Raw genomic sequence first — 21,628 nt, forward strand, 5'->3', positions numbered from 1 at the left:
TAATCTATTCTGATCAGTCTCTTTAACTCATCTTATATGCCCCAGATACAACTTGGTGTAAGACTTACACAATCTCTCAGTACTATTATTTTAGAAAATGAATAATCAAACATTCAGAATTGGAGGGGAAAGGTAGAGATACACATACTTAGTTCCAGATTGTTCTAGTCCACTTTCTTTTCTAGCCTACTTTGAAGAACAAGGAGCAGTTATTAAACATAATTTAACCTTCTTTTTTTTAACAAAGTGAGTTATCATTTGAACCAAGTGCCAGAACCTTGTGGCATTATGAACTGTCATAAAATGTGGTTAAAAGTCTTAGTAGTCTGCGCAGTGCATTCTGGGGACCGAGGTCGAGCCAGCCACTGCTGCCGTCGCCTGAGGGAAGCGAGAAGAGGCCGCGACCGGGAAGAAAACGCGGAGTCGCCACTGGAGAGAAGTGGACTCCATAGCAGCAGACCCCGCCAGAGAGGCCCGCCCACCCTTTCGCCCCTCCCCCTGCCCCGTTCACAATGCAGCCTGCTTCTGCAAAGTGGTACGATCGAAGGCACTATGTCTTCATTGAGTTTTGTGTTGAAGACAGTAAGGATGTTAATGTAAATTTTGAAAAATCCAAACTTACATTCAGTTGTCTCGGAGGAAGTGATAATTTTAAGCATTTAAATGAAATTGATCTTTTTCACTGTATTGATACAAATGATTCCAAGCATAAAAGAACGGACAGATCAATTCTATGTTGTTTACGAAAAGGAGAATCTGGACAGTCATGGCCAAGGTTAACAAAAGAAAGGGCAAAGCTTAATTGGCTTAGTGTTGACTTCAATAATTGGAAAGACTGGGAAGATGATTCAGATGAAGACATGTCTAATTTTGATCGTTTCTCTGAGATGATGAATAACATGGGTGGTGATGAGGATGTAGATTTACCAGAAGTAGATGGAGCAGATGATGATTCACGAGACAGTGATGATGAAAAAATGCCAGATCTGGAGTAAGGAATATTGTCATCACCTGGGTTTTGAGAAAGAAAAATAACTTCTCTGCAAGATTTCATGATTGAGAGAATTCCTGAGTTGATCTAAAAGCAGATGCTGTAGCTGCCTACTTTAACCCATTTTTCAACCTGTTTGTTTTTTAAAGGGCTTCACTAAGGGTTGATATGTACCATTGTAGGGGGCAATTTTAAGTCAGCTAAGGCAATAACCTTATGCATGAACATTTCCCAGACTTTCATGAAGCTGTTGAGGTCCTAGGCAATTAATGCAGCAGTTGTGATAAATAAAAACATCTCACCTAAGTCTCCTTTTCTTCATAATATAGATACTGACATGATGATAGGAAGCTCTCAGCTTAGGGAAAGAGAGCTAAATTTTAGATTATAGAACATGGATTCAAAAGTGGCTGAACAAATTGGCTGACACCTTACTGGTAACCTGCTATTCCTCTGGTGTTATCCTTCAGGATTGTTCCACTAAAATTTATTTTTCAAAAAATTTACTTCACATTATTCTATGTAAGTGATCACTTGTCAGTGTTCCAGGTGTATCTTAGCTAAAACTAGAGAATGCCCTAACTTAGATGGTTTTTGAAGCCTGTACATTTGGTATTGTTTGACCCTTAAGCTTTTTCATCTCTTAGCATGGAAGACGAAGAAAGCTGTACATTGTTGATTGAGAGTCTGTACATTTAGTCCAGATTTGTATTTGCACTGTCAGTATGGCAAATGAGTGAAAAATGTTTAATACACTATTGTATTTTTTTTTTTTTTTTGAGACAGAGTCTCTGTCTGTCACCCAGGCTGGAGTGCAGTGGCCCGATCTCTGCTCACTGCAAGCTCCACGTCCCAGGTTCACACCATTCTCCTGCCTCAGCCTCCCGAGTAGCTGGGACTACAGGCGCCCGCCACCACGCCTGGCTAATTTTTTGTATTTTTTAGTAGAGATGGGGTTTCACCGTGTTAGCCAGGATGGTCTCGATCTCCTGACCTCGTGATCTGCCCCCCTCAGCCTCCCAAAGTGCTGGGATTACAGGCATGAGCCACCGCTCCCGGCCGGATTTTTTATTTCTTTTTTTGATTCAGCTTATACCAGGGCTGAAAACCTCAATTTATCTTCATGACAGTGGGGATTTTTTTAAATGCCTACATTCTTTCTAATAAACTGTTGGAAGACTTAAAAAAAAAAGTCTTAGTAGTATATTTGCTGTAAAATGAGGATGATAACTTACATCAACAAGCTTGTACTGAGGAATAAATTAAATTTCATAAATAATACCTATAAAGAATTTAACACAATATCTACTGTATAATACGCACTAAATGTAATATATATATATATATATATATTTTTAGGCAGAGTCTCACTCTGTCACCCAGGCTGGAGTGTAGTGACGCAATCTCAGCTCACTGCAATTTCTGCCTCCCGGGTTGAAGCAATTCTCCTGCCTCCACCTCCCAAGTGGCTGGGATGATAGGCACACATCACCATGCCCAGATAATTTTTGTATTTTTAGTACAGATGGGTTTTGCCATGTTGGCCAGCCTGGTCTGGAACTCCTGACCTCAAGTGATCTGCCTGCCTCAGCCTCCCAAAGCACTGGGATTACAGGCGTGAGCCACTGCACCCAGCCTGAATGCAATATACTTTTTATTATAACACTAACCGAGGGTTCAATGCTGCAATGAAACTTATGTATTATAAGGTGAGAGTAAGATTTAAAAATTACTATATGAAAATATAATTCATCTCAGTAATATTTAAAGACTTATGAAAATAGCATGCCATTTTCTACCTCTCAATTTAGTTAATATTAAAAAGCCTTATTCCACCTGTTTCGGGGGATGGTGAAGGGATGGAGGCAAATTTATTAATACATCTCAAAAGCCTTTAATAAGAACATCATCTCTGACCTTCATGCTCCACTCCCAGTTTCATTCTTTTAATCAAAATACATATGGAAGGCTACATCCTTAATTTGGTGCTAGACACTCATCAGTATATAAGACATGTCCTTTCCTTCACTTGCTGCATCTCTAAGTGACTAACCTGTTCCAATATGAGTATGTCAAATATTTGAGGAAGTTAGACTTAAAAACAATATGATTCCTCCTCATTCTTGGCTTTTCAAAATGTCACCCAAACCTGAAGTAAGTGAGATTATATTTCACATGATATGATGGACTTTTAAAAACAACAACAAATGGTATCTAAGATTTCTTCCAAAAATAAAATTTGAAGATGTTAATGCAACTACTAGCACAGCTCCCAGAAAATTCTTTATAGTTTTAATCCACTGCTTTGCACTCAGGACTTTCAGGTTCAGTTTGTCTAGTCTATTGCAGAGGTTCCTTGTTATCTTTCCTTCTAATTATCTGTTCTCAGAAGGTAACTTGGAAAGCTCCAGGACATTATTGGGGTGAAATAAAAACACAAAGATCCAGCCAGATATAAGGTCAAGATCCTTATCTGGAATATGTATCAAATATAATGGAGAAGGCAAAATTGCATCTTGAGCAGACACAACTTGATTATGAATAGAAGTGTTCTCTGCAACCTTAAAAAATAGTCTCTTTGAAGTGCATTTAATATTGTAGTTCCATTTGCAAAGTAAATTTCTTCCTATTAAACATGCAGGGGTGGTATCACAAGATAGGAAGGAATGTTTATGCAGTCAAACCCCAATAGTTACAGTTAAGGGCTGAGATACAGGGAAAATCTGTGGAGTATTGGAAATACCACCTGTGTAATACACTTACTCCAAAGAAAAGGTTGAGCAAAGATGGCAGGGTTTAATGTAGAAAGAGTAGCAACCTTATTTACCAGGAATTGATGAAGTTGACCATCTATATTAGTATTGTATTTACTGTGAGTGTTTAGCATAAGGCAGAATATTGGATGGTTTTTCCTTCTCTGGTTTTTGTGAGAACATCGATTGATCTGAATTAGGAATTTTTCCGTCTTTGTTTTTCTCTTGTAAGATGGGACAATCTTCTTTCCTATGTCCTATTAACAATATCCAAACATGTCCTTGTCAACAAGTCACTTGTTATAAAATGGGTAACCTAGCTGTTGGATTAGTAGTGCTACAAGTTTATTTTGGAACCTGCTTAATTTTTGTTCTAAAGCCCTTTCAAAATGCTGTGCCAGGTATTGTACTGCAGATAAAGGGGCTATTTCCATTCTAATTGGTTTTCAAATGTGGTCTCCAATTTCAGGCTTAACTCCATTGGCGAAATGAGATGAAAGAGTAGCTATTACCTGGACATCTTCCTTAGCTTACAAATGTTGGAAGGTATTTTCTAGTCTATTCTGAAAATCTCCTATAGTTTCATCAGTTTGAATGACTGAATTACAGCCCAATTAATTTTTGTTGGAAATGTTTCAGGTCTGGCTTTTAGGAGACTTCAACCTACTCTTATAGCCTTTAAAAAAAAATTTTTTTTTGACCCTCAGATTTACTGTGGAAAGAAGGATTCTGTAGCTCCCTTTCCAGGAAAGCATAACCAGCTTTTGTCACCCAGGATTTAGCATTTCAGATTTTAACCAACATGACTACAAGTTGATATAGGTCACACATAGGTCAGTGTGTTAGACTGCCAGTGAGACAGCCAGGTGGGAGGGGGTCCTGGAGAAACTCCAACAAGCCAGCCCGCTGAGGTGGAGCCTGGGGAAATTCAGGACGTTTGCAGCAGGGAGCAGCCCGAGCCTGGCCCCTCCTCTTCCTGGGTGGAACCTCAGATTCAAGTGCCTGGCAGGAAGCCCTCTAGCAGAGGGACTCTGGCTTTGCGAGAGTCCCTGTTTCCCCTCTTTTTTCCCTTTTCACACAATAAAACCCTGCTTCACTCACCCTTTAAACCTCCTGGAAGCCTAAATTTTCATGTCCGTGGGATGGACAAGAACCCCGTCTTTAGCTGAACTAAGGAAAAGTCCTGCAACACTAGGGCTGTCAGAAAAAAAAAAAGCCATATACTGGGTGGCTTAAACAACAGAAATTTATTTTCTCACAGTTCTAGAGGGTGGGAAGTGTTCTCTCCTTGGGCTGCAGATGGCTGCCTACTTACTGTGTCCTCATCTGGCCTTTCCTCTCTGCTTTTTCACAGACAAGAAGAGAAAGATCTCTTCTTCTTCTAATAAGGTCATTAATTCCATCTGGATGTCCTCACCCTCATGAGCTAATTTAACCCTAATTACATCCCAAAGAGCCCATCTCCAAATACTGTCACACTGGAAGTTAGGGCTTCAACAGTTGAGTTTGGGGGAACAAAGCAAAAACATTCCATCTATAACAATCAGGTAACCCTGGGTCATGTTCATCCAAAAGAATTCTAAATTCTATGAATATTTGCCAACCTTATTTGAGTTTAGGGAAATATTTTATTAGAGTTCTTAATTCAGCTTAATTCAGTACAAAGTTTAAACTTCATAGTTCCCTTCATACCTGGATCATGAGAAAGAATTTTTAGAAGTATCCACCAAAATAAGGCTGAGACAAAAAATTTGATAAAAGTATATTGGAAGACAAATATGAGGATAAATCCTGGAAGACACACCAACACAGTTGGGAATTTTCCAGAATCTGCTACAAGTTGGAAGGCTTTTATAGGAACATATAGGAAAGTTTAGAAGAAGGGAAGAGGACTCTTCATGTTAATATTTTTTACTCAGGGACAGGATGTTGCCATGAATTACAAGACCTCCCCAACATGAATACCTTTGGAAGCCCGTTTACTTTTAAAGTAAACTGTCAAATGTGACCTGTATCAGAGGTCCTTGGCATTTGGGGGTTTCAGGAGAGTTGGGGAAAGCTAGAGGTCTGAGTAAGAGGAGGAAGGAGTATGAGGTGTTGAAGCAGGGAAATTAGAAATATAAGGGGGAATAGAGAAAGCTGAATATGGGGAGGTAGATGTAGGCAAAGAAGAGCAGGATTTACTAATAAAATTAGTCATTTGTTACTAGTTAATTTTTTCAAATTGCTCATTGGCTTTGACCAATGAATTTGTTAGTGAAGCAGTTTTTTATTCAGAATTGCATTTGGAGACTTCTGCATATCAACCAAAAGTGCTACCCATTGGGCCAGAGAAATTTTATCCTCTTTCTTTTTGAAGGTGCCTCTAAAATGAAGTTTTATTCAAGACAAATGTTCCTCAGAGTGGCTTCTGAAGGACCGAGTCATCTTTGGTGCTAAAAACTCCCCACCTCTACATGCCTACATATCAGTTATTTTTCTCCTCAACTTCCTTAAATGACAAGAGCTAAGCCCTTTGGAGAGCTAGCAATGGGGATCCCTTTCCTGTATGTTGCTCTCTTGCCTTGCTCAGGCTGCAAGCCTATTAAATGTTGCCTGATAAAAATTTCTGTTTGGTCCAGTGTTAATTTCTATTTACACAAGAGCCAAGAAATCAGGGTCCAAGCTGCAGTAACAAGATGACTTCATGAGACTGGTGGCAGTCTGTAAGAAGGTAATGCCTGTGCACCTCATGTCTGGTGCCTCCAACCTGAAAGCTGACCCTCTCCAAAGGTAGACCCAGTAATCTTCACTCTCCAGCAGGAAGAACATTAGAAAAAAAAATGTTCTATGGATGAAGCCTGGGCTCTGAGGACAAAAATTTAAATGGAAGGAGACGCTCATCTGGTTTTATTGGTGACTGACCCACAGCAAAATTTGTCCTAATGGATGCCAGTTCCATGAGGACTGAAAACTCACCACTCTGTGAGGCCAGAAAAGTCCAATACACTATCCGTAAGTCCAAAAGCATGTACTATCTGTAAGATAACAGCGAATTGAACTGAACGGTAATGCCATGTCAAAAATTATGCAAATTTAATTCATTTAAAAATACTACATATGCTCATGGAACTCTACATGACAGAATCTGCCTTAGGCTCCCGGTTGAAGTCATTCCATTATAGAACAATATCTAGTTTTAAAAATTCACTGGAAAGTTTCAATCAAATATAAATTTAAAATTTTTAAATATATCTATAAATTGATCATAAAATGTGAATTTGAATAGAAACATAGAAGAACTGCCAATACTAAAAAAAGGGTTTAGAATAAATGGAGCAACAGACCATGATCTAAAGTGAAAGCAAAGAAGTAAAAATATTAAATATCTATTGATCAATTTATATTGGCCTACTGTATCCAATACAATGCCAATGAAAATTTTGTAGGAACTTCATAATATGATCCTAGTTTCTGTTCAAAAATGGAAGGATGAGCCAAAACAATGTGTATTAGTCTGTTTCCATGCTGCTGATAAAGACATACCCAAGACTGGGCAATTTACAAAACAAAGAGGTTTAATCGGACTTACAATTCCACGTGGCCATGAAATACATACAGCAAGAAGCCATGATTGAAAACAAAGGCAGTTAACTAAAAATAGTATCTATAAATCAGTGTATATTTGGCACACATCCAGTACAAATCCAGTGCTGGTGCAATTCACAAAGTGATCCTAATTTTCACTCAGAAAAATTGGTTAATTATTGGGGAAAATTCACCCCCGATATTTCACATAGGTTCTTTTCTATTTTCCCTAAGTGTCAGCTGGTCTGAGAAATAAAGGGAAAGGGTACAAAAGAGAGAAATTTTAAAGCTGGGTGTCCAGGGGGACATCACATGTCGGCAGGTTCTGTGATGCCCCCTGAGCTGTAAAACCAGCAAGTTTTTATTAGCAATTTTCAAAGGGGAGGGAGTGCATGAATAGGTTGTGGGTCACAGAGATCACATGCTTCAAGCGCAACAAAAGATCACAAGGCAGTTGGAGGCAGGGTGAGATCACAGGACGGGGTGAAATGAAAATTGCTAATGAAGTTTTGGGCACGCATTGTCATTGATAACATCTTATCAGGAGACAGGCTTTGAGAGCAGACAACTGGTCTGACCAAAATTTATTAGGCAGGAATTTCTTTGTCCTAATAAGCCTGGGAGCGCTACAGGAGACCGGGGCTTATTTCATCCCTTATCTACAACTGTAAAAGACAGACGTTCCCAAAGTGGCCATTTCAGAGGCCTCCCCTTAGGAACATATTCTCTTTCTCAGGGATGTTCCTTGCTGAGAAAAAGAATACAGCGACATTTCTCCTATTTGCTTTTGAAAGAAGAGAAATATGGCTCTGTTCCACCCAGCCCACAGGCAGCCAGACTTTAAGGTTATCTCCCTTGTTCTCTGAACATCGCTGTTATCCTGTTCTTTTTTCAAGGTGCCCAGATTTCATATTGTTTAAACGATTTGTGCTGTTAACACAATCATCACAGGGTCCTGAGGCGACATTCACCCTTAGCTTACGAAGATGATGGGATTAAGAGATTAAAGACAGGCATAGGAAATCAAAAGAGTATTGATTAGGGAAGTGATAAGTGTCCATAAAATCTTCACAATTTATGTTCAGAGGTTGCAGTAAAGACAGGTGTAAGAAATTATAAAAGTATTAATTTGGGGAACTAATAAATGCCCATGAAATCTTCACAATTTATATTCTTCTGCCATGGCTTCAGCCAGTCCATCCGTTTGGGGTCCCTGACTTCCCACAACAGTTAATAATAGGAGCCAAAACAATGTATTGGAAAAGAATTAGCTCCATTGTTAAAACACAACATAAGTCATTTTAGTGTACTACTGAGTTTACTAGAATAAACAGAAAATAGAACAGAATAGATGATTGAGAAACAAATTTAAGTGTATATAAGAACAACCATCAGGCTATTTTTTTTTAGTTAACACATAATAGTTATACATATCTATGGGACATAGAGTGATATTTTGATACATATACATAATGTGTAATGATCAAATCAGAGTAATTAGCATATTCATTGTGAGAAAACATTTTAAATGGTCCACTTTCAAGACACAATAAATGTAAGTACTGGCAGGCAAATGGAACAAACCGCATGGCTTATGCACCTAGAAGTTCACAATAAGCAAACAGAATGTAGATGAGGGGTCAGCACATAAAAGGGAATAAAGTTTCATTATTGGGAAATCAAAACTTAAGCTGGGAAGGGGAGGGAGTATAACCTTATAAGGGGGATATTGAAACTTAGGCGATGTCTGGGAAGATTTTAACCCCATAGTACTCAACCATCAAGGAACTGGGGTAGGGACTTGCATGCTAGGAGATAAACTACCTGTTGTAACTGCCCCATGTGTGCCTGTCTACCATGTGCCCGATCTTGCAACACCATTATTAAGTCTCACTTTCACTGTTCTTCGTGCCTCTAAGTCAGTTCTTCGGGTTTGGACAGGTGAGCATGTTTCTCACATTCATCACCTCAAACATTTATAATTTCTTTGTGTTAGATAGATTCAAAATCCTCTCTCCTAGCATTTTGAAAATATACAATAAATTATTGTTAACTATATTCACCCTACAATACTATAGCACACTTAAACTTATTCCCCCATCTAGCTATAATATTGTAGCTGTTAACCAACCTCTCCCTACTGTCCTCTCCCCTCTACCTTTCCCAGCCTGTAATAATCACAGTTCTAATCTCTACTTCCATAAGCTCAACTTATTTTAGCTTTCATATGTGTGAGTATTTATCTTTCTGTGCCTGGCTTATTTCATTTTAATTATGTAGGCTCATCCATGTTGTCTTGAATGACAGGATTTCACTTTTATGACTGAATACTAATCCATTGTGTAGCTACACTATACTGTCTTTATGCATTCATCTGTAGTTGGATATTTAGGTTGATGCAGTATCAGCTATTTTGAATAGTGCTACAATAAACATGGAGTGCATATATTTCTTCTATATACTAATTTCCTTTTTAGCTTTTATTTTAGGTTTCTTTTAGGTTATGTGCAGTTTTCTTATATAGCTAAATTGCATGTCATGGGATTTTGGTGTACAAATTATTTCATCACCCAGGTTAATAGGCATGCTATGCAACAGGTAGTTTTTCAATCCTCTCCCTCCTCTCAACTTCCACCCTCAATGTGGCCCCAGTGTCTGTTGTTTCCTTCTTTCCTTTGGATAAAGACTTAATAGTGGAAAAAACTGAATCATGTGGTAGTTCCATCTTTTTAGTGTTTTTGAGAAAGGTCCACACTGTTTTTCATATGGCTTTACTAATTTACTTTCCCACTAATAGCATATAAGAGTTCTCTTTTCTCCTCATCTTTATTAGTATTTGCATTAATTTTTTCAATAGTCATTCTAACTGAGGAGAAATGATATATCATTGTGGTTTTGATTTGCATTTCACTGATGATTAGTGAGGTTTAATTTCTGGGATACATGTGCAGAACGTGCAGGTTTGTTACATAGGTATACATGTGCCATGGTGGTTTGCTGCACCTATCAACCCATTATCTAGGTTTTAAGCCCGGCGAGCATTAGGTATTTGTCCTCATGCTCTCCCTCCCTTGCCCACTACCCCCAAAACAAGGGCCGATGTGTGATCTTACCCTCCCTGTGTCCATGTGTTCTCATTGTTCAGCTCTCACTTATGAATGACAACATGTGATGTTTGGTTTTCTGTCCCTGTGTTGGTTTGCCAAGGATGATGGTTTCCAGCTTCATCCATGTCCCTGCAAAGAACAAGAACTCATTCTTTTTTATGGCTGCATAGTATTCTATGATGTACATATGCCACATTTTCTTTATCCAGTCTATCATTGATGGGCATTTGGATTGGTTATAAGTCTTTGCTATAGTAAATAGTGCTGCAATAAACATAGGTGTGCATGTGTCTTTACAGTAGAATAATTTATAATCCTTTTGGTATATACCCAGTAATAGGATTGCTGGGCCAAATGGTATTTCTGGTTCTAGATCCTTGAGGAGTAGCCACGCTGTCTTCCACAATAGTTGAACTAATTTACACTCCCACCAGCGTGTAAAAGCATTCCTATTTCTCGACATCCTCTCCAGCATCTGTTGTTTCCTGAATTCTTAATGATCACCATTCTAACTGGCGTGAGATGGTATCTCATTGTGATTTTGATTTGCATTTCTCTAATGACCAGTGATGATGAGCCTTTTCTCATATGTTTGTTAGCCACATAAATGTCTTCTTTTGAGATGTGTCTGTTCATATCCTCTGCCCATTTTTTGATGGGGTTGTTTGTTTTTTTCTTGTAAATTTGTTTAAGTTCCTTGTAGATCCTGGATACCAGATCTTTGTCAGATGGATAGGTTGCAAAAATTTTCTCCCATTCTGTAGGTTGCCTGTTCACTCTGATGATAGTTTGTTTTGCTGTGCAGAAGCTCTTTAGTTTAATTAGATCCCATTTGTCAATTTTGGCTTTTGTTGCAATTGCTTTTGGTGTTTTAGTCATGAAGTCTTTGCCCATGCCTATGTCCTGAATGGTATTGCCTAGGTCTTCTTCTAGGGTTTTTATGGTTTTGGGTTTTACATTTAAGTCATTAATCCATCTTGAATTAACTTTTGTGTAAGGTGTAAGGAAGGGGTCCAGTTTCAATTTTCTGCATATGGCTAGCCAGTATTCCCAGCACCATTTATTAAATAGGGAATCCTTTTCCCATTGCTTGCTTTTGTCGGGTTTGTTGGAGATCAGATGGTTGTAGTTGTGGGTGTTGTTTCTGAGACCTCTGTTCTCTTCCATTGGTCTATATACATGTTTTGGTACCATAGCATGCTGTTTTAGTTACTATAGCCTTGTAGTATACTTTGAAGTCAGATAGCACGATGCCTCCAGCTTTGTTCGTTTTGCTTGGTATTGTCTTGGATATACGGGCTCTTTTTTGGTTCCATATGAAATTTAAAGTAGTTTTTTCTAGTTCTGTGAAGAAAGTCAGTGGTAGCTTCATGGGAATAGCATTGAATCTGAAAATTACTTTGGGCAGTATGGTCATTTTCACGGTATTGATTCTTCCTATCCATAAGTATGTATGGAATGTTTTTCCATTTGTTTGTGTACTCTTTTATTTCCTTGAGCAGTGGTTTGCAGTTCTCCATGAAGAGGTCCTTCACATCCCTTGTAAGTTGTATTCCTAGGTATTTTATTCTCTTTGTAGTAATTGTGAATGGGAGTTCACTCGTGATTTGGCGCTCTGCTTGTCTATTATTGGTGAATAGGAATGCTGGTGATTTTTGCACAATGATTTTGTATCCTGAGACTTTGCTGAAGTTGCTTATCAGTTTAAAGAGATTTTTGGGCTAAGATGATGCTGTTTTCTAAATAAACAATCATGTCATCTGCAAATAGAGACAATTTGACTTCCTCTCTTCCTATTTGAATGTGCTTTATTTATTTCTCTTGCCTGATTGCCCTGGCCAGAACTTCTAATATTATGTTGAATAGGAGTGGTGAGAGAGGGCATCCTTGCCTTGTGCCAGTTTGCAAAGGGAATGCTTCCAGCTTTTGTCTATTCAGTATGATATTGGCTATGGGTTTGTCAGAAATAGCGCTTATTGTTTTGTGATATGTTCCATTAATATCTAGTTTATTGAGAATTTTAGCGTGAAGGGGTGTTGAATTTTATTGAAGGCCTTTTTGGCATCTATTGAGATAATTATGTGGTTCTGTTAATATGATGGATTACGTTTATTGATTTGCGTATGTTGAACCAGCCTTGCATCCCAGGGATGAAGCCAACTTAATCTTGGTGGATAAGCTTTTTGATGTGCTGCTGGTTTTGGTTTGCCAGTATTTTACTGAGGATTTTCACATCGATGTTCATCAGGGATATTGGCCTGAAATTTTCTTTTTTTGTTGTGACTCTGCCAAGTTTTGGAATCAGGATGATTCTGACTTCATAAAACAAGATAGGGAGGAGTCCCTCTTTTTCTATTGTTTGGAATAGTTTCAGAAGGAATGGTATCAGCTCCTCTTTGTACCTCTGGTAGAATTTGGCTGTGAATCTGTCTGGTCCTGGACTTTTTTTGGTTGGTAGGCTATTAACTATTGCCTAAATTTCAAAAGTTGTTATTGGTCTATTCAAGGATTTGACTTCTTCCTGGTTTAGTCTTGGGAGGGTGTATGTGTCCAGGAATGTATCCATTTATTCTAGATTTTCTAGTTTATTTGTCTAGAGGTGTTTATAGTATTCTCCAATGGTAGTTTGTATTTCTGTGGGATCAGATAAAGGGTGATATCCCCTTTATCATTTTTTATTGTGTCTATTTGATTCTTCTCTCTTTTCTTTTTTATTAATCTGACTAGTGTTCTATCTATTCTGTTAACTTTTTCAAAAAAACAGCTCCTGGATTCATTGATTTTTTGAAGGGTTTTTTGAGTCTCTATCTCCTTCAGTTCTGCTCTGATCTTAGTTATTTCTTGCCTTCTGCTAGCTTTTGAATTTGTTTGCCCTTGCTTCTCCAGTTCTTTTAATTGTGATGTTAAGGTGTCAATTTTAGATCTCCCTTGCTTTCTGATCTGGCCATTTAGTGCTATAAATTTCCCTCTTAACACTGCTTTAGCTGTGTCCCAGCTAAAAAGATTCTGGTATGTTGCCTCTTTGTTCTCATTGGTTTCAAAGAACTTCTTTATTTCGGCCTTAATTTCATTATTTACCCAGTAGTCATTCAGGAGCAGGTTGTTGAATTTCCCTGTAGTTGTGCAGTTTTGAGTGAGGTTCTTAATCCTGACTTCTAATTTGATTGCACTGTGGTCTGAGAGACTGTTTTTTATGATTTCCAATCTTTTGCATTTGCTGAAGAGTGTTTTACTTCCAATTATGTGGTTGATTTCAGAATAAGTACTATGTGATGCTGAGAAGAATGCATATTCTGTTGATTTGGGGTGGAGAGCTCTGTAGATGTCTATTAGCTCTGCTTGGTCAAGAGCTGAGTTCAAGTCCTGAATATTCTTGTTAATTTTCTGTCTCATTGATCTGTCTAATATGGACAGTGGGCTGTTAAAGTCTCCAACTATTATTGTGTGGGAGTCTAAGTCTCTCTTTAGGTCAGGTGCTCCTGTATTGGGTGCATATATATTTTGGATAGTTAACTCTTCTCATTGCATTGATCCCTTTACCATTATGTAATGCCCTTATTTGTCTTTTCTGATCTTTGTTGGTTTTAAGTCTGTTTGGTCAGAGACTAGGATTGCAATCTCTGCATTTTTTTTTCTTTTCATTTGCTTGGTAAATTTTTCTCCATACCTTTATTTTGAGCCTATATGTGTCTTTGCATGTGCAATGGGTCTCCTGAATACAGCACACCAATGGGTCTTGACTCTTTATCCAATTTACCAGGCTGTTTCTTTTAATTGGGGCATTTACCTCATTTACATTTAAGGCTAATATTGTTCTGTGTGAATTTGATTCTGTCATTATGATGCTACCTGGTTATTTTGCACATTAGTTGATGCAGTTTCTTCATAGTGTTGATGGTCCCTATATTTTGGTATGTTTTTGTGGTGACTGGTACCAGTTTTTCCTTTCCATATTTAGTGCTTCCTTCAGGAGCTCTTGTAAGGCAGGCCTGGTGTTGACAAAATCCCTCACCATTTGCATGTCTGGAAAGGATTTTATTTCTCCTTCACTTATGAAGCTTAGTTTGGCTGGATATGAAATTCTGGGTTGAAGATTCTTTTCTTTAAGAATATTGAATATTGACACCCACTGTCTTCTGGCTTGTAGGGTTTCTGTAGAGAGATCCACTGTTAGCCTGATGGGCTTCCCTTTGTAGGCAACCTGACCTTTCTCTCTAGCTGCCCTTACGTGTGTTTCTGCGTTTCAACCTTGGAGAATCTAAAGATTATGTGTCTTGGAGTTATTCTTCTCAAGGAGTATCATAGTGGTGTTCTCTATATTTCCTGAACTTGAATGTTGGCCTGTCTTGCTGTTCTCCTGGATAATATCCTGAAGTGTGTTTTCCAACTTGGTTTCATTCTCCCCATCACTTTTGGGTAGACCAATCAATCGTAGATTTGGTCTTTTCACAGTCCCATATTTCTTGGAGGCTTTGTTCTTTCCTTTTTATTCTTTTTTCTCTAATCTTGACTTCACGCCTTATTTTAGTAAGTTAATCTTAAATCTCTGATATCCTTTCTTCCACTATTGATTTGGCTATTGATACTTTTGTATGCTTCAGGAAGTTCTCGTGCTGTGTTTTTCAGCTCCATCAGGTCATTTATATTCTTCTCTAAGCTGAATATTCTAGCTAGCAGTTCCCATAACTTTTATCAAGGTTCTTAGCTTCCTTGCATTGGGTTAGAACATGCTCCTTTAGCTCAGAGGAGTTTGTTACTACCCACCTTCTGAAGTCTACTTCTTTCAATTTGTCAAACTTATTCTCTGTCCAGTTTTGTGCTCTTGCTGGAGAGGAATTGGGATCATTTAGAGAAGAAGAGGCATTCTGGTTTTTGGAATTTTCAGCATTTTTGTGCTGGTTTTTCCTCATCTTTGTGGATTTGTCTACCTTTGATCTTTGAGGCTGATGACCTTTGGACTGGGTTTTTGTGGGGGGGGGGGGTCCATTTTGCTGATGTTGATGTTATTGCTTTCTGTTCGTTTTTTTCTCATGGTTAGTCCTCTCTTCTGCAAGTCTGTTGCAGTTTGCTGGAGGTCCACTCCAGACCCTGTTTGCCTGGTATCACCAGCAGAGGCTGCACAACAGCAAGGATTGCTGCCTGCTCCTTCCTCCAAAAGCTATGTCCCAGGGGGGCACCGGCCTGATGCCAGCTGGAACTCTCTGGTATGAGGTGTCGCTGTTGGGAGGTCTCTCCTAGTCAGGGACCCACTTGAGAAGGCAGTCTGTTCCTTAGCAGAGCTCGAGCGTTTTGCTGGGAGAATCCTCCTTGTCAGGATCTGCTGCTCTCTTCAGAGCCGGCAGTCAGGAAAGTTTAAATCTGCTGAAGCTGTGCCCAAAGCCGCCCCTTGCCCCAGGTGCTCTGTCCCAGGGGGATGGGAGTTTTTTTTATCTATAAGCTGGGGCTACTGCCTTTCTTTCAGAGATGCTCTGCCCAGTGAGGAGGAATCTAGAGAGGCAGTCTGGCCATAGCTGCTTTGCAGTGCTGTGCTGAGTTCCATCCAGTCCAAACTTCCCAGCCTCCTTAGCACTGTCAGGAGAAAAATCGCCTACTCAAAGCCTCACTAATGGTGGACGCCCGTCTCCCCACTAGACTCCATTGTCCCAGGTCAACTTCAGACTGCTGTGCTGGCAGTGAGAATTTCAAGCCAGTGGTTCTTAGCTTGCTGGGCTGTGTGGGAGTGGGACCCACTGAGCAAGACCACTTAGCTCCCTGGCTTCAGCCTCCTTTCCAGGGGAGTGAACAGTTCTGTCTTGCTGGGGTTCCAGGTGCCACTAGGATACAAAAAAAAAAAAAAAATCCTACAGCTAGCTCGGTGTCTCCCCAAACAGCTGCCCAGTTTTGTGCTTGAAACCCAGGGTCCTGGTGGTGTAGGCACAAGAGGGAATATCCTGGTCTGTGGATTGCAAAAACCGTGGGAAAAGCATAGTATCTGGGCTGGATAGCACAGTCCTTCAGGGCTCCCCTTGGCTGAGGGAGGGAGGACCCTGGCTCCTTGCACTTCCCAGTTAAGTCAACGCCCCCACCCTGCTTCTCCATGGGCTGTACCCACTGCCTAATCAGTCCCAATGAGATGAACAGGGTACCTCAGTTGGAAATGCAGAAATCACCTTCTGCGTTGGTCTCACTGGGAGCTACAGACCAGAGCTGTTCCTATTCGGTCATCCTGCCAGATCTAAGACATGTTGAGCACTTTTTATATACTTGTTAGCCATTTGTATGTCTTCTTTTGAGAAACGTCTATTCATATATTTTGCCCATTTTTAAAATAAGATTGTTTGTTTTTTTTTGAGTTGAGACTCTTGTATATTCTGAATATTAGTCCTTTGTCAGTTGAATAGCTTGCAAATACATTATCCCATTACATAAGATGACTCTCCATTCTGTTGATTTTTTCCTTTGCTGCACAAAAACCTTTTAGTTTAACAGTCTCATTTGTCTATTTTTGCTTTTGTTGAGTGTGCTATTGAAGTTTTACCCATCAAATTGTTGCCTGGACTGATGTCCACAAGTATTTTCCCTATGTTTTTCTGTGATAGTTTTAAAGCTGGGGGTCTTACATTTAAATATTTAATCCATTTTGAATTGATTTTTCATACAGCACATTAATATCCACATTTCCCTGCATCAATTATGAACATACATTCCCCAATGTATATTGCTGGCCTCTGTGTCAAAAATAAGGTGACTTTAAATATGTAAATTTATTTCTGAATTCTCTATTCTGTTCCATTGGTCTACGTGTCTGTTTTTTACTGTCAGGTCATTTTTTATAAAATTAAAACTCAACTCATTTCACATAAGTGACATGAAAGGAAATTCTTCATGGATAAAAGTTTGAAATCTTCCAATGTGCAATCTTGGGCTACATATTTCAGTGTTCAGTGCTCCATTCTTCCACTCCTCGCCAGGCCTTTGCTTTTATGCTTTGAGTGCAAGTCAATCTTACCCACTAGAGTAAGTCCAGTTTAGGGCAGTGCCTGTGTCTAATTAATCTTCGTACACTTCTCAGCACCTAGTACAGTGCTGTGCATGCAGTGTATTTGCTCTCTATACACACACATGCATATGGTCGTTTTTCTAGCTTGCAGGTCTTGCGTCCATTTGATATGAGGCTCAGTGACCCCAGCTGAATCACTGAATCCCTCTTGCTATGCACTCTACGGGCAGCTGCATAGAGCTCTTTGTGTGAAAATAAGCTTACTATAAAAACATTCCACACCTGAAATTCAGTCTGTTCATTGGATACTGATATTGAGACTGCTAGGCATATATACAATAATTATTGCATCATGTAATAATACTAAACTGTGAATTAATTTGATCTGTGATCATCTACTAGAAGGATTCCATAGACTGCAAACCAAGTGAACTGAAAGTAAGGAAATGATGCTTCCTCATCCCCACCATCTAAATGAAAAATTCCCTAAATATTCTTTCCCAGCTGTCTGACATAAAAACAAAAAGCACAAAAACTGTCCCCAACACATTGCACTAAACAGAAAAGAGTGGTTTTCTTAATATCTAGTCTATTTCCCAGAAATGAAGAGCTTGTCCCTGCTTTCACTTTCAATTTGGGGCAGTTTTGGTAGTTTGAGTCTTTCTACGAATTTGTCCATTATGTCTAATTTAATTTGTTGGCATACAGTTGTTGATAGCATTACCTTAAAATATTTTTTATTTTTGTAAGGTCAGAAGTAATGTCCCCCTTTTCATTCTTGATTTTGGTAATTTGAGTCTCCTGTTCTTCTGCTGGGTTTTTTGTTTTGTTTTGGCCAGTCTAACAAAACAGGTTTTTTTTTGCCAATTTTGTTGATCTCTTCTAAGAACAGCTTTTGATTTTATTGATTTTCTCTACTTCTGTCTTACATTCTCTATCTCATTAATTTCTACTCTTTATTTCCAAAATTCTTTATTATTTTCTTCTTTCTGCTAGCTTTGGATTTAGTTTGCTCTTCATTTACCAGCATCTTAAGGTAAAAGATTAGGTTATTGATTTGAGTTCTAATATTTTCTTACTAATTTCTCTAGAGTGTATCATATATGTAATTTATGAGAATATATATCACATTTATGCTAAATCAATTCCAATGAGAAAATTTTTACTCTTATAAGTCTAAAAATACTAGTTTTTCTCACTTTTTTGATATTAAATACGTTAAATATATGTTCAAACAATATAATACATTGTTATAATTAATTCACATAATTTTATGTCTTTTAAAGAAGCTGAAGGGGAAGGTATAAATGCATGGAGCTTGTTATGTTAACTTACAGTTTCAGGTTCTCTTAATGTATTCCTGGGGGTTCAAGTTAACATCTGCTGTCATTTCTTTATTCCAATGCAGCTTCGCTCCTACTGTCCTCTCTTGTCCTGTTCTTAAGTATATCACGTTTCTATATGTTATGAGCCTGAAACACAATTATATACATATTGCTTTATACAACTGTCTTTTAAAAATTAGTTAAAAAGAGAAATAAGAAATATGCATTTATACAGTCTTTTATAACTATATAATTATCTTATTGGTGCTCTTTGTTTGTCCATGTGGATGTGTATTGCCATCTGGAGTCATCTGCTTTCTGCCTGAAAACCTTCTTTTATTAATAGTATTTCTTGTAAAGTCAGTCATCTAGTAGTAAATTTTATTTATGTTTCCAGGCTTGAATCTCCCCCCCCGGCCCATACTCTTTTTCAAATAAAGTCAGTTTCTGTGGGAAAAGCTTTGGAGCTCTGATTTTATGGACTGCCTCTCTCTCTCTGGAAAATATCTCTGAGCCATGACCCCTTCGAATGGGCAGAGGTGGTAGCTTCTGCTCTTTGCCAGTTGCCCCTCCCAACATGGAAAAACCACCCTACAAGTGAACCAGAGTGAGGGTGACAGGCCAGGGTTTCTCATTCTGCCATTCCTGAGCTAAAGCTGAAATCTTCTTGCAAAAATTATAACTGAGAATATTATTATGTGAAAGAGATCTGACCTGACTCTATCTTACTTCTAACCTCCAAGCTGTCCTTGTTCATCCCTGAGCATAGGCCGAACTGACATTGGAAGGAATTTAGTTAGCCTTTTCCCAAAATAAAACCCCTTCTTCCCTGAGAACTAGACCGACTTTGCAAGACTAACAAATCAGCCATGAGATTAGAAATTGTGGTCTGAGAGTCATGCAGCTAGAGGCCACAAGATTCCAGACCTCTCCAATTGCCATCCAGGTCAATAAACTGGCTCATCTGGTCTTGTGGCCCCCACCCAGGAACCAACTCATGCAAGAGGACAGCTTTGATGCCCTGTGATTTCATCCCTAACCCAGCCAATCAGCACTCCCCACTCCCCAACCTCCTACCCACCAAATTATCCTCAGAAACCCCCATACCCACACTTTCAGGGAGAATCATTTGAGTAATAATAAAACTTGAGAATCCCATACAGCCAGCTCTGTGTGAATTAAACGCTTTCTCTACTGCAATTCCCCTGTCTTGATAAATCAGCTCTATCTAGGCAACAGGCAAGGAGAACCTGTTGGGCAGTTATGGAGCCTCTGCTCTATGAGTGGGACTGGGAAAGTTTGGGAGCCCTTGACTTCTGGTCACACTCACCAGAAATTTAGTCTTTACAACTCACTATTGGAGGGGATGAAAAATTCTGGTGGACTGGCACTCCTGATGGGATATGTTATCCCTGCTCAGAATGTGAGAGAAGAGGCAGCCCCACCTTCTTTCCATAGCCCCCAGTAGTGGACCTTTTGTCAACCCGAACTGAAAATGAGGATGAAGAGGCCCAAGGGTCAAGTGCCACAGACTCTTGTTATTCTTACCAGAGTTATAGGAGCTCTCCTTGAATAGATGTTTCATTGTGATGAATGCTTCCAGGACAATCTGCAGAGATTTTAAATGGTTCAAATAATTTTGACAGATGTAAGAATGTTATGCTCTAAAAAGTAAAAGACTTTAAAGTAGTTTTATTTATTTTATTTAATTTATTTATTTATTTATTTTTTTTTTTTTTTTTTTTTGAGACGGAGTCTTGCTTTGTCGCCCAGGCTGGAGTGCGGTGGCGCGATCTCGGCTCACTGCAAGCTCCACCTCCCGGGTTCACGCCATTCTCCTGCCTCAGCCTCCCGAGTAGCTGGGACTACAGGCGCCCGCCACCGCGCCCGGCTAATTTTTTGTATTTTTTTTTTTTTTAGTAGAGACGGGGTTTCACCGTGTTAGCCAGGATGGTCTCGATCTCCTGACCTCGTGATCCGCCCGCCTCGGCCTCCCAAAGTGCTGGGATTACAGGCGTGAGCCACCGCACCCGGCCTAAAGTAGTTTTAATAATAAAGGAGCTACAGTGTTAAGGAAGGATGATAGAGTTTAGATAAAATTATTTTACAAAGTATGAATGAGAAAAGACACTATATCTGCAATTTATATACATCTAATATATAATTTTAATGTGTAAGTGAGAAATGCTTGGCTGGGCCTGGTGGCTCACACTTGTAATCCCAGCACTTTGGGAGGCCAAGGTGGGTGGATCATCTGAGGTCGGGAGTTCGAGACCAGCCTGACCACCATGGAGAAACCCCATCTCTACTAAAAATACAAAATTAGCCAGGATAGTGGTGCATGCCTGTAGTCCCAGCTACTTGGGAGGCTGAGGCAGGATAATTGATTGAACCCAGGAGGTGGAGGTTGCAGTGAGCCGAGATCGTGCCACTGCACTCCAGCCTGGGCAACAAGAGTGAAACTCCATCTCAAAAAAAAAAAAAAAAAAGAAAGAAAAAGAAAAAGAAAAAAAAAAGAAATACTCACACAAGGTTGGGTCTGGTGGCTCATGCCTATAATCCCAGCAATTTGGGAGGCCGAGGGAGGGGGATCATTTGAAGGAAGGAGTTCAAGACCAACCTAAGCAACAAAGTGAAACCACGTCACTATAAATATATTTTTAAATGAAATGTTCACTCAGGCTTTTTACTATTTTATTTGCTTTTGCTGTAAAATAGAGATAATGCCACTTATTCTGTATGTTAGAAGTCATTACTGAATTAGACATAAAACACAAACAGCTCTTAGAAAACAATCTATAAAAATAAAATCACACTATAATAAATTTAAAAATAAAAAACCTATAAATAAAATATTTCTACAATTTTTCACTTAGTAAATAAGCAGCATAGTGAAGTGGTTCAAG

The 21,628-nt window shown here is 39.0% G+C and overlaps 1 protein-coding gene and 1 long non-coding RNA gene across 2 annotated transcripts; one reads left to right on the top strand and one right to left on the bottom strand.

Moving 5' to 3' along the window:
• Positions 1–464: 464 nt before the first annotated feature.
• LOC101131514 (prostaglandin E synthase 3-like) lies at positions 465–1,297 on the top strand. Its single transcript, XM_055351833.2, has one exon. The coding sequence runs from the start codon at positions 513–515 to the stop codon at positions 993–995; it is 483 nt and encodes a 160-aa protein (XP_055207808.1). The 5' UTR covers positions 465–512; the 3' UTR covers positions 996–1,297.
• Positions 1,298–7,699: 6,402 nt separating this feature from the next.
• On the bottom strand, positions 7,700–21,344 carry LOC109026919 (uncharacterized). The gene is made up of 4 exons (XR_002005974.3): positions 21,250–21,344; positions 20,271–20,331; positions 18,733–18,869; positions 7,700–10,547 (listed from the first exon to the last, which is right to left on the bottom strand). It is a non-coding gene; the product is annotated as an uncharacterized lncRNA (long non-coding RNA).
• Positions 21,345–21,628: the final 284 nt, after the last annotated feature.

Source organism: Gorilla gorilla, chromosome 1 (assembly GCF_029281585.2).
Source record: "Gorilla gorilla gorilla isolate KB3781 chromosome 1, NHGRI_mGorGor1-v2.1_pri, whole genome shotgun sequence".
Lineage (NCBI taxonomy): Eukaryota > Metazoa > Chordata > Mammalia > Primates > Hominidae > Gorilla > Gorilla gorilla.

What these genes read in the sequence shown, in the direction of transcription:
- LOC101131514 (XM_055351833.2), top strand. Translation starts at nt 513, where the DNA reads ATGCAGCCTGCTTCTGCAAAGTGGTACGATCGAAGGCACTATGTCTTC.